Source organism: Nomia melanderi, chromosome 3 (assembly GCF_051020985.1).
Source record: "Nomia melanderi isolate GNS246 chromosome 3, iyNomMela1, whole genome shotgun sequence".
NCBI lineage: Eukaryota > Metazoa > Arthropoda > Insecta > Hymenoptera > Halictidae > Nomia > Nomia melanderi.
Genome location: NC_135001.1, coordinates 7,903,277 through 7,923,030, shown reverse-complemented (window position 1 = coordinate 7,923,030; position 19,754 = coordinate 7,903,277). Strand labels below are relative to the sequence as shown.

Sequence of the window (19,754 nt, the reverse complement as noted above, 5' to 3'; positions counted from 1 at the left end):
AATTCGATTTGATTGGGGGTCACTGGTGACCCCCATGGTATTCAACGTGTTAAGAACGGAAAACCTTCAGAGATTTGTGTATCGCTTATCCTTTTGTAGCAAAGATAAAGAACAGTAGTTATTTATTAGTTGGTATCGAAATGCTTACGTCAGACTGTCATTTAGTTATTTACGCTATTAAACATTCTCATTCGATATTAGGTATCTGACAAATTAACATTGTTTTCAAGTGATTCGGATGCTCCGGTCATCGGTGACCACCGTGGCAGTCAACGTGTTAATTCCGAATGATTCTTTGTTCGATTCGGATTTATGCGTCTTTTTATGCGAGTTTCGAATGTTTCGGATCATAAAGGAGCAGAGTTCCGAAAGTTCAAAGTTCGAATGTTTCGGATCATAAAGGAACAGAGTTCTGAGGCTTCGATAGAAACATAGAGAAATCGAAAGATGGAAATGCGACGCAGGTAAGAAAAGAAAAGGAATCGACGATTCTTTATTACTGACAAAACATTACAAAATCATGTCTCCTCTTATCGATAAGCGGTACCCCCGAAGAATAAACTAGATTATACGCTTATGTACACTCGCGAAACATGGCGGCACTCGTCACTGGAATAGTTCACAGCTTATAAAAGTATAACAACAATAAATAAAGCTAGACGTAAATTCGATAGCGATGCAATAAATATTCCTACTAGATGTAGCTCTATCGGATGTGTTCTAAGTATAATTACAAAACTGCAAAATGTTCGCGGCGCAATGGCCACTTATCACTCAGCGATGTCATTGAAAAATGTCCCCTTAATTACTGTACAAGAACGCTTGGCATCGAGCTGGCGGACGATGAACATGAACATGCACGGACAGTTTCATTGACTATACCCCCTACCGGCGAACGATGCATCGATCGTAGTTCAAAAAGAAATATTCGAATTCCACAACCATCTCATGGGAGAAACGCAGTCAACTCTGGAGGGAGGAAAAGTATAGTTTCCATTTAACTCTGCTGTGTTTCTTAGGTTTTCCTTCTCTTATTATTTTATAATTTTTTTAGTAATTCTCCGAATTCTCAATTTGAAAAATCGATAATAATTCAATCGATATTTTAAACGTATAGAGAAATTGTAGACCTAATAATGTTAAGCTTTCAATGTCTTTATTCCTTTAATTGTCTAATTATCATCTTTTCCTGCTTTCCAGAATTAAAGATAGCTACAAGAAATGTCAAAAAATCGTATTATCAACAGATTGTGGTAATATCTGTTTAACAGAGAAACAAGAATTCGAAGGAATTCAAAGAAACTGAATCGGACATCGTCATCGAAGGATTGAGACAAATTATTCTTTGATGGTTTGTTACGGGTTAACGAAGACCCAGCATCCGCCTCGATGTTTACCGCAAGAGTTGCTCGTTAACTCGAACACCCCCACGGGCGATGAAAAGGATCACGGCTGACGTAATAAATTCACGGAACGAATTGGCACGCGTTACAGTGAAACAACGGTTTCCTGGAAAAGGCGGTTGTCCGGGCTGTTACGATGGCTCGGATTACGGAGCTACTTTCGAACGAATCTAAAATACTTTCTACAGAACGATTACACCCGCGGGACTCGTGCTTGTTAACCCTTTACGGACGGGGATTTTCCAGAATATGGGAAACCTCTTTCACAAAAAGACAAACTGTAGTTAGAACAGCACAACATCTTTTCTTGTTCAACCCTTCGAATGTCAGTGAAAATTTCCTTGTAAAATTTATCGTTAATCGTTGGCTATTAGAAATTATACAGAATACTAATTACACATTGGATACCTTTTACTGTGAAGAAGATGAAGAATAAATTTAAACGATTTCACAAACAAGAATGAAATATAAACAATTGGTGTCTATGGAAACATGATATATCACTCTTGTCATACTTTTCACAGATGCATGGAGGTACAATCTATCAGTTTCTGTTACGCGAAGAATTAAACAATTTAACTACTTGTTTGCAACTTCCTGCTCCAAATGCAGAAGCTTGACCTAATTTAACACTAGAACTACTCTCAAGAAGTACTAGAGAAACTGGTTTAGCAATACGCAAACTGAATTGCAAACCAACTGAAATCTCAATAATTGCACTGTTCAGGTTTCTACAGAACAAGTTTAAAAGGACAATTTAACTGCTCGGTGGTTCTAGTGTTAACAATGTTCGTCCTCAAAGGGTTGATCGTTAATTCAAGTCTTTTCGGTCTTACTAAGAGGATTTCCAAGACAGCCGAAGCAATCGCTAAACTAACACGTTTCTCGATTCATAAGTCATTACGTGACTCGTTGCATCACAGATATATCGGGTCTCCGACACGTCCCGGCGATCGAGACAGGAGAGCATTACGTTATCTAGCGAACGGAATGACTCCGGTGATCGAGCAGCTAAGAGGATCACGAATTGTCTCGATAAACGGCTCAAGATCCACAGCTTAAGCCTTCAGGTAACGTCTAACCCGGCTGCTAGCTAGCCCTGCACATTCGCTCCGGCCGAGACAACTCTTATGGCCCGGTCAGTTTTTTCTGTGTGGGAGTTCCGTTACCGCTTCGTTCCGTTTCTGCGGAATGGTAGAAAAACAAGTCCCCGTTCGTACCCCTTTCCTTCATTTGAGCACGGTAATCGTGTTACAAAGTACATACACACGGTCGCTTTGAAGAGTCAGTTAACGCTTTCAAGAAACTACTTCCTAAAAGTGGCGTACTTGCAAAGGAACGATCGGAGTCTCGATTGCCAAGTAGGAAGGTTTAGAAATTTATTGTACGCGCGAACTAAAAAATTACCCGCTAATTGGCCAACAAAGTAGAGAGAAGCTGTAGCACCTACGCGTCAAGAATCTTCCTTCAAATTGGAAATCAAGCAAACATTATAGAATACATTCAGCTTCGTCAAGTTTACTTTACTATAATTTACTTTAGTAGAATCCCCTTGAATAAAGTCAAGATTCAATAAAATACTTTAACGATCAAGTCTTAGACAATCCAGAATCCGAAGTTAATCGATTCGACCAGCGTTCGACCTAAACGGTACCCGAAATCTCCGATACATTCGAATATTTCCAATAACCGTTAACTCGCTTTCCAAGGCGATCGTGTACTCAACGACACGGTAATTAGATTCTAAATCACTTGGCCTCGCGGAGGAAAAGGCTGCCTGAAGAAAAGAGTCACCGGTCGGCCGCCTAAGCATCCTCTAAATCAGCCCCATCCTCTAAATCATGTTCCCCCGAGATCGTCCCGAAGCTGAGGACACGGACTTTATTTATAGTCCCGCTAGGCCTCCAGCCCCGGCGTGTATCCTCGGCTTCGAATACGCTCGTGAATCTATACAAGCTCTCCCTGGACCAAGTACCGTTAGCCCCCGTCAGAATGCAACAAGGAGTACAGCACACTATGGTCCGATCAGATTACCTGAATCGCTACTAGCTCCCGCTAGCTTCCAACGGATTCTTCGATATGGGTGTCAGTATGCTCAGCTCTTGGTCCGAGTTAGGTGGCGTGAGGGTGTCCGCAGGTGTCCTCGGCAGTATCCTCGGCTGGCCGACCTTGGACTCGGCCGAGTTCCCGTCGATCCCCTCTTTCGCCTCGGCGGGATTGTTCACGGTGCACTTCTTGTAATGGGTCCTCATGTTGCTGCTCTGCGAGAACCTGAGGCCGCAGTTCGGGCAGGAGTACGGCTTAGTCCCGGTGTGATAGTTCAAGTGGGTCTTGAGGTGGTGTTTCTTGGTGAAGGCTTTCGAGCACAGGGTGCACTGGTACGGTTTCAAGCCAGAATGGAGCCTAGTGTGCAGAGTCATGTTGGACCGGTCGGCGAAAGCCTTCTGGCAGACCTGGCACTGGTACGGCCGTTCCCCGGAATGCGTCCTGAGATGCTGCTTCAGCAGCATTTTTCGCGAGAAAGCCTTACCGCACTGCTCGCACTGGTGCGGCTTGACACCCGTGTGGATCCGCACGTGCATGTTATACGCGACCCGCTGGTTGAAGCTTTTCCCGCATTCCGCGCACCCGTACTCCTTCCGGTTACGGTGGATCTTCATGTGAGAACTCAGGTAGCCCCGGTCATTGAAGTACTTGCCGCATTCCGGGCAGGTGGCCGCGAACTCCCTGGTGCCCTCGTGAACGCTGCGGTGGTACTTGTAGTTCCGCAGCTGGGAGAACTGCTTGCCACAGTCCGCGCAACGGAATGGCTTCTCGCCGGAGTGCGTCCTTACGTGCACCTGAAACAGAGGCCACAGGGAATTCGTCTTGGGAATACAGCCTGGAGATACAGGATAGGTCGAGATGATGTATCGCGGAGATTCTCTTTTATGGTCGCTGGGCATCTGTGCAGATCAAGGCTTTCGTAGAAACTATTGGATTAATGAATTTAATAATATGTATTCTGAAGCGTATGTTAACTGGAGTTTTAATGAATGTCTTGTAGTTTGTGGGGGATAGAGAAATCTGTCGATTCCATTGCGAGATCGTTGTAGCGGTGACGATGGCGCGATTACGTTAGGCGACTTGCGGTTGGACGACTGAGTCAATCGACTTTGAGTTGTTGAACTTGTCAACTTCGGAGTTCTGTTTTCGACTTCGGAACTTTGAATATTTGAACCTGGAGTTTTTGAACTTTGGATTTGTAAGGTTTGGAGTTCTAGGCTTTGGATCTGTAAGCTTTGGACTTCTAAGCTTTGGATCTGTAAACTTTGGACTTGTAGGATTTGGATCCGTAAGCTTCGGGCTTGTAAGCTTTGGACTTCTAAACTTCGAACTTCTAAACTTTATACCCCCAAACTTCAAACTTCCAAAATGCCTAAACTACACTTTATCTTTCCATCTAAAATTACTCAAACAGAAAAAGAACCAAGTAATTGCATTACCTTAAGAGATGCTCTGGTAACGAAAGTCTTCCCGCACTGATCGCATCTGTGGCTCTCCTGGCTGGCGGCCGGCCTCCCACGTTGCGGAACATCGTTCCCGACGATAGCATCGTTGTTATTGTTATCGCTATTCCTAATAACCCTATCCGCGAGCTTATCGTCCTTCCTCGGCTCTTTCTCCGGCCTCTCTGGTTCCATAACAGCGAAACAACGATCGTTTTTATCATCAGACTCGATCGTGTCGCATAGTCTGCTAACCGGATGAGAGATCTCCGGCTTCTGAAGCTGATGGGTCAGGGCCTGGCCGAAGTAACCGGTCTTTTTAGTAGCATTCGGCTGAACATTCTCATTGCCGATCAACGGTAGCCTCGTTGTCGTCGACACGACGTTGTTCTGCGGTTGCAGAACAGTCTCGCTGCCAGTCGTATCGTTTACAATAGCCGGAATGGTCTCCGGAGGAGTCGGAAATGGGACCTGAGGCGAATAAAACTCCCGGGATCTGATCCCTGGTGCCGAATTAGCCTCCAACAACCTCGGACCAGGGCTATATGGGACTTCCCGGCTGACAGGAGCCTCGACGCCATAATAATGGACCGTGGACGCAGCATTTTTAGGAAACTGAAGATTAGGACTGTACGGAATCGCTGCCGGCTGTTGGGCTTCCGGCGGACGCAAACTTTCTCCGACCTCCTGTAACACGATACAACAAAAAGTTCTTCCTCGGTACTATCGTGCAAAGTTTGCTTCGTCTGTAGATTAACCCTTTGCACTCGAAAGTTCGCCAGAAATAATTAATATTCTCCGACGAGATATAATCCATATTCTTCGAAATTCTCTAATGAGAAATCACACGCAAATTAAGTAACAAAAAACGTTTTATCCCAATATTTCACACGTTGATGCATTATACAATGCTTAATATTGTACACAACACTATAACACGACTACATCGAGTCAAGTGGTGCTCGAGTGCAAAGTGTTAAACGAGCAGTTCGTCTTCGAGAAGTATTTTCTTTGTCGAACCGCCTCAACTCACAAGCATCCCATCTTCCCCAATGACGTGATATTCACGCTCGAGCTACCGGCTGCATCTAAATGGTCCGTTTCACGTTTATATTGTACAATTACCTGACACCGTGAAGTCCTTATACAAGGTATTACTTGACACGCTCGCTTTTTTAGTGCAATAGTTACGACCAATAAACCAATCTCGATAGACATACTTTCGTAGTTTTTATAAGAAGGGGGGAACAAGTTAGTACAGCCGATCAGTTACTTTTAATGTCAATTTATGTGGGGAACAATTGCCTTTCCGTCACGCGCGCGCCATAATCAACGGGTTTAAAGGAACCGAGATAGCAGCCTCGATACAATTGTTCCTCCACTATGTAGCACGGTCGCTGTCCTTGGATCATAATGGCGCGTGGGAGTTCAAAGGCGCGCGGGAGACACTTCTCGGTGTCCAGCGTTGCCGTTCACCCGCGGCTGATCACTGTTATTTCGTGTCACGTGACCACCGCGGACCACATTAATTGCCGGCGTCTAGGGTAATCAAAGTAGCATGGCTTCCGCAGCACTCTCTCGCTAGTTCGATCGTAAAATCGTTCTTCTTGCGTGGCGCCGTGCCCTACAAGCAATCCCCGGTTATTGCTAGGAAAAAGAGGAATACCGGCCAAGTAATTAAATCACACGTTCCAATCTGGCTCTGGGGACGAACGATTCCGGTTCGAATAATGGCCCCCTATTAAGGTCCCCAGCTCGCCCACTCTTTTAAAGTTATACTCGGAGGGCAAAAACACAGGAATCGGCAACTGGCGCATGGAACCGGTGATCGGAATGCTTGTGTATGCGTTGTTAACCCCTATCCTGAATTTCCATTAATAAACGGTTATCGAGGGACAGATCGGTTTCTTATGTGGAAAGTGAACCGCCGAGACATAGATCGCTGCCTATTTCTCAGGATACATGGATCTCGGAACAATGATTCTTTTCCAGGATTTTCTATTATTACTTAGTATCGTCGTTTCTATCATATCTGTGCGAGATTCCATCAATGTATAACCGTTCGCACTCGAGGGATTTTATAGAGAATTATGAAGGTAGATGTTTAATATTGAGCTACAATGCGTCGATATGTGAAATATTGCAATGGAATATCTTTGTTAATTGATTTATGAGTGACTTCCAGTTAAGTACATTCCAAGAAATGTCTATATTTCATCAGAAATTGTTGAACGCTTCTAGTGAAAAGGTTTCGAGTTCAATAAGATAATAACCTTAGTCTTGCAAGTCGAGGATTTGTAACTTTATCGCAAAATTGGAGCAATACTCTTGTAGCGAATACGACACGTCGGTATACCATTGAAATGATGAAACTTCAGCAGATATATCACACGTGATTCGTTTGTTGATACGAGAAATCTATACAGTCTAAACTACCAAAATGATGGTAACAAAATGAAGTTACTAGATCAAAAAGACTCAAAGCAACAAAGTTGAGTACAAATTAGTTACTTAGTAACACTCGAAGCACGAGTGTCCAGTTAGCTGTTTCCGACGAATACGCTCACGAAGAAATACCAAGATCCCGTTTTACGACGAGTATACCCGTCCAAAAACAGATAACTTCCTTTTTGCACGTTTTCGGTACACACTTTTCAAAGAGGTCGCAAAAGGTAACTGGTTAACAACCATTGACAAGGAATCGAGGCGTTGTCTCGGTCAACGGTTTTGTTACACTTCTTCCCAGAGGAGAAGAAACGCTATCCCCAAGGAAACGAGAACTAGATCGAAGGGGATTAAACGAGCGTGTCAGTCGACAGAGTGAAGAGCACTGTTCGAGAGGAGAAAAAGAGGCTGAACAACGATCAATCCGACTCAGTCCACCGAATTACACCGGCGCGCGGCGACCGCTGCGGCACGATGGAACGCTATCTAATCGGTCGACCGTTCACCGCATCGGTGTTCCTCTTCTTGTCGCCGACAATTCCAGATTAAAACCGCGGAAAAACTTTTATGCTCGTCGTCCGCTGAGGATTTAATATTTCCGCGATCGTAAAACGCAGCGGCGACGCGATAAAATCAAGCCGGCCGCAATAAAGATGCGCGCGGACGGTTCGATAACGGAGCGAGCCGCGTCTGACGGACCCAGGGTCCGCGAGGATATACCCTATTCGCGACGGACGACAGAATTAATGTGAACATGCGCCAAGGTCAACAGATTGTGGCGGCGTCGTGCGTGTCCGCCCACTGCGCGTGACCGTTCTCCAGCGTATACCCTGCCGGTCAAAAGTTTCGAACCACTTGCGCGTGCAATGGCGCATGTTACACGTTAGTGTACCGTGTAGGAGTATCTGTCATTTCCAAGAGTTTCACAGCAACCTTATGAGAAATGTTGTCGACAGAAGAGTCAGCGTCTACTTACAAACTGGAATAAGAAATGAGAAACTGTGTTTTTGTAATGGAAAGTCAAGGTTACTTGGGTTCCTTAAGATGACATGTTTTTGATTTGGCAGAGTTATAATTGACCCCAAGGTGAAGTCAACTATGTATATAATTGGTGCAGACTGTAACTGTTACTATTGAGGAGATTGTTAAACTTCACTTTGTCTTAGACTAATCTTTTACTGTTACTATTACTTGGACTGTTTTACAAGCTCTAACATGTAACAATACCGGTTCGTTCATAGAAGCATTGATGCAGTCGCAAAATGCAACTGTATTTCTGCTTTCTTTTAGTGAAACTAATGAAACTTTTATAGAAATTGATCATAGGCGATCCTTCTCGATTATCTACTCTGACCTGCACCTAAGGATTTCTTTCTGTTTCAACCGAGAAAGGTCATGAAAGGACAAGTTCTGCGACCATGTCTGCAAGAAGATGCTGTAACGACAATACTAGAATCGATTCTTATAAAAGTCCCCGTCGAAAGAATCTTTCTTCCATTGTTTTCGTATGCATTCCTAAAATTGAACCCACGTGTTATGATACGCCCTGTACATCGGTGTCTCTCGGGAACGGTCCGGTTTATAAAGTTCAAGACCGGTACACGGCGTCCCCTGATAGCTGGAAAATGGGTAACAAGTTAATTCCCTAAGCATGTATGTTTCAATCGAACGAATCGGCTTATCCGTTAAAGTAGCTAGCCACACGAATCGATCCCTCTCTGGTAATCGGATTAGAGAAACTTTCGTGCGAACCCCAATTTCGATGGAACATTTTAGAGAATTCAAATTGTAGAGAAGGATTCGTTACGGTGATTACAAGATTCTTCGTGACTAATAAATAAAGCGGAAACGCCGTTAATACTCCTTAACTCGAGTACTTCCTTGAGTATCGATGATTCGGTTTGATAAAAATGACGAGGTGGAAACGTTATTAATACTCGGAAACACATTCTTGTGCATTACCAATTCGCGAACGCCTGATACACGCGAACGTCCGAAAGTTAACTAATAACCATGATTCCAAACTGGAAATGAGCAAGTTTATTATCTCAGGAGAAAATTTCAGAGGTATTCAAAGATTCGCGGCGCCGTATTTCGCCAGTGTTGCAGATAACTTCATCGCGTGAGTGGTCATCGGTGTCGGTGTCAGCAGCAATGTTGGTAGAGAGTATAGTTGTAAAATTTAATCTGATTACGCTTCAATACTAATGCGTAAATGACTACGGGTTGCTATCTGTAATCGTTAATTAGGATTTGTTTTAATCGCCTGAGTTTCAGTCCTGAATTACTGGAAATTGACAGTTACGAAGATAACTTGTAAGAAGAACATGGAATTAAGACCAAGAAGAGTTTTTCCCCGATAAACATCCAATTACGAATGGTATTTTAAAATTAATGAATCAATTGATTATATGGGGTGCCTGCGAAATTAAAATTGGTAGAAAGCACAGATGTTGTTTTCAACAATGATGATCTTACCGCAGCGATCCTTAGTTTCGTTTAATTAGACTGTAAGAAAAATAAAAGGAAAAAAAAGTATGTAAAGAAGTCAGAAGACTGTCTAATTAAGTTATGAATTATTTTATATATTTCCCTGCTATTCCTTATACCTCTTCCTCGATTTCTATATTGTGTCGAAGAGTTTAATTGTTCATACGACGAAAGATCGATTGGTTTTCCTTATTTCCTAATATTCAAGAATTCGATATTTAATTTAGCTGTCTACGAAAAAGAATCTTAACCCCTTGCCTTATAATTTATTTCGTAATTATGATCGATACTACTTCATCGTTAATAATTTATTAGGAACAAACAAAATTTCATGCTTAATCTACGGCTATGTTTACTTCAAAGGTTAACGAGTGACAGTAGAAAAGTAATATTTAATTTATATTTAAAAACAATAAATAACACTTAGATCTCTCAAATGACCCAATTTTGCCACATTAAAATTTTCATCACGAGTCTGACACGATATTGTAGGTTAAGGGGTTAATGCCTTCCAACGTCCCCGCTCGTAGAGGGTTAAGTTAACACTAAAACTACCAGACGGGTCAAAATTACCCATTCCTGTTATCCTCTTCTTGCAATTATATAAAAGATAACAGACGTTTCTCTGAGCAATTATTGAAGAAATTGATTTAACAAAGCGCAAGCTTAACCCCTTCACTTGCACGCTCGAGTTAATTCGAGCGCGTTAAACAGGCCAAACTATGAAAATAACAATGTGAAAGCAAAGAAAAAAAAATCGTTTTATTGATATTTATCATTTACATGGAATTGTAAGCTATAACACTTATTTATTCAAAAATAAAATATAGCCTTTTTTCATGGAACAAAAGCGCAGTATATCAAAATTGATTTTTTTTGGCCGGTTTTTTTAAAGGGTTGATAGTAAATCGACTAAACTCTGACTAGATGCAACCCTCGAGTTTTTATAGAGGAATTTCGAAAAGTCAATCTAACTGCTCGGTAGTTTCAGTGTTAACTCTAAAAAAATGCCACCTACAACTCACCAGAAATCGTTGAATACGTTCGTAATGAGAAACTTTGTATGCAACTGAGTGAACGCAGAAGGCACCGAAATTCGTATTATATTTCGTCCAGACTCCGCGGGTAGCGGTCAGGTATTCGAAGAACGGGATCGAGCGGAACAGGTGTGCGGCCCTCGAATCACGGCCCGGCCCCGCGCACAGTAGGAGGACGTCCCGGTGGAAGACATATGGTCAGAGTTGCGCAAGGTCGTAAAGCCGGCCAGAAAAAATCTGGAGCATATCGAGGATGCACGTGTCGAAAGAGAAAACGCTGCCGCCGAAGCGGTGCTGCCCGTGATTGCGTGTAATCGCGTGTAAAGCCGAGATTCGCAGCTGGCAGGCGCCAGCTGGTGGTGCCTCGCCTCGGTGCAACGATTCGAAACGGAGGAAAACGGGCAGCAGGGAAAAAGGAGGCGCGCAGGACAAACCAGTGAGAAAGAACGAAGGCAGAGAAAAGAAAGCGGAAGACGGGGAAACGCTGAGAATAGAAAGAAAAGGAGGAATGTTGAGAAATGAAGGAAAAAGTGGGGAAAGAGAGAACACTGAAAAAAATAAGGAAAGGAGAATACTGAAAGAAGAAGCAAACAGGGGAACGTTGAAAAAAGAAAGAAGAGATACCCTAAAAAGAGAAAGAAGGAGGTGGGGTGCGTTAAAGAACGAACGAAAGAGGGGAACGCCCAAAGAAGCAGGAAAAGAGAGAACGCTGAACAAAATGAAGAAAAAGGGGAACACGTTCGATCGCCTTAAACGAAAGAACAAGGTAAAGAGAGCAAGCACACGTCAAGGTGCCTAAAAAAGGGGAAAAAAGGGAAAGAAGAGGGACGAACGAGACAAGCGCGGCGTGTAACTGATAGTTTCATTAATCAGAACGACATCGGCTGACCAAAAGCAGCTGATGGCCGCGCGTCTTATCACCTGGCGGCATCGAATTAATTCGGTACGCGAAACGAGCTTGCAAAACCCAGCCGCATGCACTGATTCTCTCCTGTCTCGTTATTATCGCGGTTATTATTTGCCCGATGACATTTTTGCAGGTGAAACTTGCGTCGTGAAATATCCGAGTTTGGGGGACACACAGATGGTATGCTACAACGAACCGCGGCGGTAGTTTCTTGGTAAGTTTCGAATATTCTAGCTCGATGGAACAGTGATTTTTGATGAAATTTCGAATTTGAACTCGCTAGAGTTTATCCATGACTAAAAACATAATGCCTGTAATGAAATGATAATAGTGGATCGATGATTTGAAAATGGAATGCCACGATGCCTTGCGTTCCTTCGAGAATGAGTGCCATATCTTTTCTTCCCCGGAATTACCGTGATTACCGAATTTTCCTGTAATTAAGGATAACGCGCTTGCCACATTAATAATGGTGAATTAACGATCGTAAAACGAGTGTACTCTGTTCTCTTTTTCCTCCCCAGAGCTATCATTGTCTTACTTTCCCAGAATCAATTGCATCGCGTGCAATGAATTAATAAGAACTGCCAAATGGTTTGACTAGTCCATTTCTAAATTCCCCTTTCGCGACGAATAAAAAGGTAACAGAAGCTTTTTCGGCGGATCACTGAAGAAATTGATTTACCAACAGGCAAAATAAATCGTAAGTCAATCAACATCTCGATAGCTGCACCCTCAGAGTTCCTATAGAAATATTTCACAAAGTCATCGCGGTAGATCCAGTGTTGATCTGAAAACAGAACACCACTTTCCCTTCCATCTTCCCTTCTCCTCCAAAAGAAATCGATATTTACGTCTCTTTCACTCTAAATATTCATCGCGATCGGCATGAGTCATCAAAACACTTTCCTAGCACGGAGATAAAGCGCATCGATAACGCACAAAGTGGCACTTCGTCGGGCAGCGTTTCCGCGCACGCAAGAATAAAATGAACACACGCCAGCCAGTGGACTGGTGCTTTCATTTGTGGTGAAAGGTCGACGAAGAGCAAGTAAGTGGGTCCTGGCTGCTGGCACTTCAGCCTGATCCTCTTTTCTGTTCAGAAACAAACAATCGATCCTCTATATGGATCCACTATATTCTAGATAAGTGGCGTGCACTGTTCCATTCGGATCGAACGATAAGCGAATCCGAAGCAGATCGAAGCGAACGATCTCTTCGAAATTTATGATAGAAAAAGAGACAGACGTGAACATGGCAGCCCGTGGATAGAAAATTTTGTTCTCCACTGCTTTTCCACTGACCGGTCGAACACTGGCGCCATTACAATGACTCGTCGGTGGCTGAAAGGAAGTTCGACTTCCTTTTACCTCGTGGGACCGTTTCGTTTCGCTCGTTCGCGGCCGTTAACGGCGCCCATCTCTCGGGTTTATAGCCAGTTCTGCTCTATTTGCTCGGACCCGACGTAAATCTGCATGGATTAAGATCCCCCGTGATTAATTCCGATAACAATTTCGCTCGTTACGAGCGACGCGGACGTTTTCCTGGTACTTCTTTCCCTTCTGGAATCAATTTTCCCCGATGATCCGATGACCTTTTTGCTAATCCGCGTCGCTCCCGGACGATAATTAACGGAATGGAACCCCGCGGCTTACCGGTCGGACGCTTCGAGATTAACAGCATCTCGACGCGACTGTTTTTTCGCCATTTTTTCCCACCCGGTGGAAGGTATTAGCGAAACCACTGTTTCTGTTCGATTCTTTTTCCTAGGGATACCAGTCAGATTATTGTTGATTAGCTTCCTTTTTTGGAATTATTCTGGATCGCGCGGACGATATTATTTCGTGGCTTCCTTTCTGCGAATGTTACAATTGGATCTTTCGTTTCTTTCAGTTCCCGTTCACAGTTTTATTTCAGCTCATGCAAATCCTCCGAGCGAACTGGTAATTTTCTCTTTCCCAGTGAGCGGCGTCTGCGCGTTGCCCACAATGTAACGTTATCGGGACAACTCATTTAGGATCAACGTTAATACCGACAAATTCTTTCCTGTAATAGGTATCTCGCGTTGCGCGGCCCCTTAGCGACTTTCTAGATGGACGGACGACAGTGTGTACGCCCCGCTAATCAAACGTCTATAAAACGTCCCGTCGAATTTCCGATCGAGAAATTTTGCATTCCATGTAGAACATTCACCGAGCGATAATCGTTCGGATCGACGCGACCGGTGGAAACGACAGATTCCGTTTTGACTGTATAAATTCCCTTTTACAAGAGCGTACCGATTATTGCCTAACAAGGCTTTTGCTACTATATTTATATCGTTTAATATACTTCTAATAAATTTCATATTCTGTTATACTTCATGAATTCCAATTACATTATATATCATATTTACTACGGTACTAATTAAATTATACTTAATACTTTCTACTAATTTGCTATACAAGGAACGTCCACCACATTTCTTTTATCATTCTGTTCCATTTTCTGTATCATCTATTTGGAATAAATTGAAATTAAAATTACTCGCAAATGGAGATTTTTGGAATCATTAAAAATCTTTTTCGTAGATTATACCGAATGACGAATCGTTAGATATAGATTAGGCATTCCACGAGAAAATGTAATATGTAAAATAATGTCAAACTAGGTTAAAGACGTTCTTCTAAAAAAATTTAGAGCAACGCTAGATTACGTTATCGGTGTTCAGATAAAATATTGAAAATGATGTAGAACTACGTTACCAATCTCGAACATCTTAACACGGCGGCCTGAACGACGTATAAATTCTGCCAGCAGATACTTTGCAACACCGAAACGAGGACGATCTCGAAGAACGCCACGGGAGACGGGCAACGGGTTACGCAATAGCTCGAGCTTGTTCGAGAGATCATCAAATGTAAGCAAGTAGAGAAATGAAGAGAAAGAGGGGGATAGGGTGAACAAGCGAGCGAGAGAGGGAAAGAAAGAATGTTGCATGTACATAATCTCGAACTGTAAAGGGAATCAGGAGAAAAAGTAGATTGAATAGTTTCCTACGGAGCCCACTATCGATGTATACTGACGTGAAAATCGCTACTTTCACCGAGATCAATTACTAATAGGAGTGCGGATATTTACAGATATACAGCATTACCGGTACGTTGACTTATAATCGATAAGGAAAACGTGGCACGATATATTTGGCAAGGAGAAGAGGATATTATATTTCCATCGAACGGTAGATTAAGCAAACTGTCACGGGATTAGATATTAAGATTAATGATCAAAGTGCGATCAACCGTGTCACTCCAAAGTGCAACCGTTATTCGTTAGCAAAATCCAAATTTTCAAGTTTTCAAATTCTCAAATTTTTGAATTCTCAAATATACAAATATTCAAATAGTTAAATTTTAAAATTTTCGAATTTTCAAATTTTCAAGAATTCAAGTTATCTAGTTCTCAAGTTTTCAAGTTTTCTAGTTTTCTAGTTTTCTAGTTCCCAAATTTTCAAGTTTTCCAATCGTCAAATTCACGAGTTCCCAACTGCCAAAGTACCAAACTTCCCATAATCTCAACCTTCCAGCTACCCGAGTTCTCAAGTTTCCACACCTTTAACCTCTCAAACCAGCAAGCTTCCAAGTTCTCAATTTCCCAAACTCCTAAGTTCCCAAATTTTCAAATTCCCCAATCGTCAGACTCACAAGTTTCCAATTGCTAAAGCACAAAAGTGTCAAAGTACCAAAGTTTCCAAGTTCCCTTGTTCTCAACCTTCCAGCCAGCCAAGTTCTCAAGTTCCGAGATCAATCTCTCAAACCGGCAAGTTTTCAAATTTCCAAGCCTCCAAATCACTAAGCAATGATCATTTAATGAATGATCTTTGACAGACCACAAATTTCCCTCAAGCAGGCGAAAGTATCACCGTGTCTGTTTAAAAACTGAGAAACTACAGTTTATTCGCGGCTCGCCGATCGACGCGTGAATTATGAAGTTATTCGTCTGATACTGTTAGATGATCCGCTACTATAAACTCCTAGAAATATTTCTACGATGTTGAAAAAAGAGTCGTCGATCGTAACGACTCACTCCGCCTGGAAACCGTGACGTGCGCGCGCGGGGACAAAAGTATTCGGCCGATCCGTCGTTTCCCAGCAGAAAGACAAGAAAACGCGACGAGCGTGTGTAAGTGCGGAGTTAGTATTGTGTTCCATGCGTTAACACGATTTTCATTTAATTAGCTGTAAACCGAGTGATTCCGCGACCGATGCGGCGCGCGTCGGAAAAATAACGCGTATACTCCCGGTCGTTAATCTCTTGCTACGCGAATCGAACGATTGACATTTCGAAGCGGATCGTAAACGAGGAATCCCGCAACGAGGCTCGTTAAAATTATACCTTCGGCCAATTATTAGACCGTATTCGATTCCCATCTCCGCCGAGACCCGATTCCACTTTCCATTTAAAACGTTCGCTACTATCGTCTGTTTCAATAATAGCCCCTACCTTCGTAATATTTTATTGGCCCATTGCCGCACACTTTTTTTCAAGATCACTGCACATTTAGAAGAAACCCTTTGAATATTTCCAGCGTAAGTTTCCATATTGTGCTTCGCTGTTAATTACAATACTAACTAACAAACACAAATTCCAGTCCCTTGTATGTTAAAAATTCAGAACGAAAAGTGATTGTCTTAGAGACGCTTTCTTTTGAAAATGTTATTTTGATGCTGGAAAAAATGAGATGTTTCTAAGAAGTGTTTAATACGATTTTTGTTAATTTTTCGATGAGATAACATTGAGTATGAGAAGCGTGTTTTGAATGAAATATTGATGAAATGTAACTGAAAATTGTCATTGAGTTGCTAGATATAATGTTAATTTCGAATGGCAACGTGTGTAACTCCAATCTCACTTCTTCTGCGCGAAGTGAAAGATTGTGGTCGCGCCAAATATGCAACGTTGGTAAAGAACGTGATAACACGTCGAGCCGGAGTTGACACCCGAGATCCCGTGTGTATCGAATATTCACGGTTGCGACAATGTATTATCGATATGTGACCCGTTAGGAGACAAAATTCAATATTGGGGTCGGCGGACTCGCCGGAACGAAAGTCTATGAGTATCATACTTTCATAGAACAGAATACGTGTGTAAACGTTAAAGGAATTTATAAGAAATATTTAATCAAGAATTTGTTCTTGCCTGATGAGCTCTATTGTATCTGAGCAATTCATTTTTCAACGGGATAATCCGCACGAAAGTGAAATGTAAAGCAATCGGACGAAATGAAATAGTAAAAATCATATTTTAGAACCGAAGTTGACACTAAAGTCAGAGAGCATTAAAACAATGAAGTTAGTTACTTGGTTCTGATTGAATCATTCATTTAGTGTACAGTATCGAAAATTAATTCGATTTCAATTAGCTTAGATCTTATAATATCGAGCCCACGTAGAGTCTAATGGTTATTTGTTCTTGCGTTTGAAGCTGAGGTCGGTGTCTGCATTATTATCGACTGTTTCTACTTTTTATTTCCCAGACTCGATGAATTCAGCCGGCGGCGATAGGAGGCTCGCCCGCGGCTTATCGAATCATCGGACTGCACGATAGTTCATTGAATTGTTTAAGGTAAGAAGAAGTTCCTCCGCGGCCTGCTTTCGAATGAATTTCAAACCCTCGTATTTATCTCGGAGAGAAAAAAATTATTAAGACAAATTACTCGTTGCTGGGCGTGACGTAATCACGTTTAGGGTTGGGTCCGGTTTAGATACCGTTCTCTTTTTGCGGGCAAAACCGAGAGAAGAAGTGTGTTGGGAAACAGATCAGATACATTGTACACCGAGTTGCAACACGGAGCAACAACATAACTCTTGATAAAGAAACGTTATGATTATCTTTTACTTCGATACATGGCTTAAAGTCATATCGGCAACCTAGTAATTAGCGATAAGATACTATTTGCGCAAGGTTGAAAATCTCTGCAATAAATTCGAATTGTTTAGATTCAAAACCAGTATTTCTGTTTATTCAGTTCAATTTTTTGGTCTCGTATAGAAACTGATCGGCCGAAAGTGTTCCCTGAACATTTATTTCCTTCGATTTCAACAGCTTTATTTTTATCCTATCCTTGCTACATTCGATCTTTATCTACTTAATTGGTACAAAGTCGAATTAATCAATTCATTAATTAACCTTTCACTAGTCGTGTTAACAGGAAATAAGATTCGGTTTAATGTCGGTCACTTGAAAGTTTACGTAAACGTCTAAACTATCTACCGGTGGATACGTTGGAGAAACCTCGAAAGATGAGTTCGCCTATCCATCTCGATCGCGGAGTGTGAAAGGATACCGACTTGCTACTGGATTAGTAATCCGATCCGACGAGATCCATGCGACGTGACGTAACAATACGAAACCGTATGGGTCGAGAGATGGTAATCGGAGCCAGTCGATTATCGAACAAATTCGCGGGGAACGAACGAGGAAGAAAAAGAAGACTTCTCTTATGAAAAACTAGACACCCAGATGTTTGTGTGTTTGTAACATGTGACACTATAGAACGCGATAATCGAACTACTTGGAAGCTCAACGATGTTTCTGTATCTATTACTGTATCTATTATTCTATCTGTTGTTGTATCTATTATTCTATCTATTATTCTGTCTATTATTCTATCTACTATTCTATCTGTTATTTGATATATTATTTTGTCTATTATTGTACCTATTAATCTATCTATTATTCTATCTATTATTCTGTCTATTATTCTGTCTATTATTCTATCTACTATTCTACCTGTTATTTGATATATTATTTTGTCTATTATTGTACCTATTATTCTATCTATTATTCTATCTATTATTCTGTCTATTATTCTATCTACTATTCTACCTGTTATTTGATGTATTATTTTGTCTATTATTGTAACTATTATTTTATCTATTATTCTATCTATTATGCTATCTATCATTCTATCTATCATTCTATCTATTATGCTATCTATTATGCTATCTATTATTCTATCTATTAATTCCTCCGTTATTCTACACAAAACTGTAAACTCTCCTATTGCAAATGGTCATTCTTAGAACAAAATTTCCATCGTGCGCAAATGTTAGGAAACGTCGGTATCCATATAAATATTACGGAATACGTTGAATAGATAACAGCTCGAATATCGCTTGGGTCAGCCGATGCGTGATGATTCGAAATGACTCGGCATTTGCCAAGCAAGGGTTAAGTATGCAAATAAGATTACACACAAATCCTGTTGACTCTAGTTTACCCACAAGAGAATGAGAGCCATCTAAAAAATCCAAGACCGAAGAGACGCCGCTGAATCGTTGGATCAACGAACCACAGAAATCACTGGGATTGTTTCGCGGAAGAATTATAAGTGAATTCTAATGTCGCCTGAATTTTCTTTTCCCCCTTCGAGGCTGGAAGTGGAACACGAATCCGCGCGACCCAGATTTTATTCCACCGGTATGCAAATCCGCGTGCGTCCGTTCCTCACGATACGGTGTTTGCCGGTCCGCGAACGTATTTTTTTCCGGATGCGTTCAGACCTTGCAATCGGATATCGAAGACCGATCTGTTTACCAAGATAAATCATATTCCGAATGGATCACCGTCTTGAAATAGAAATCCCCGGTCTCGGGTGTTCTCGCTTCCAGCGACACGCGATATTTTTCGAGAATAGCTGCGAGACTATTAATCCTCGTCGTACAACGGAAAATTATAATGTTACGCAGTCGTGTCACCTAGTAACAATCCGCAGGTCAATGCGTTAATATGAATCATAGCGACTGGCAATCGAATACATTATCATTCGTGAGTGAGTAAACATTTAGATACCGTATATATTAGAGACAGGCATTTCAATAAGAAAAGTTAAGCGTTCAAATACATACGATAATGTATAGTGACGATAGAAATTCAATTTGTCCAGAGAAACTATAATTAATTATAAGAAACGAAAAATTCAAAATGATCTTAGATAAAC

The 19,754-nt window shown here is 41.8% G+C and overlaps 1 protein-coding gene across 10 annotated transcripts in view; it reads right to left on the bottom strand.

The window, feature by feature from the left end:
* Window positions 1-465: 465 nt before the first annotated feature.
* Window positions 466-19,754, bottom strand: part of LOC116431473 (uncharacterized) — a 60,054-nt gene continuing 40,765 nt past the window's right edge. For all 10 annotated transcript variants that reach the window (XM_031986982.2, XM_031986998.2, XM_076365982.1 and 7 more), the window contains 2 exons: window positions 4,889-5,578; window positions 466-4,243 (listed from right to left, as the gene is read on the bottom strand). In XM_031986982.2, the coding sequence (XP_031842842.1) occupies window positions 3,449-4,243; window positions 4,889-5,578 (1,485 nt within the window). In that variant the 3' untranslated portion in view covers window positions 466-3,448. The remainder of the gene's footprint in view (window positions 4,244-4,888; window positions 5,579-19,754) is intronic.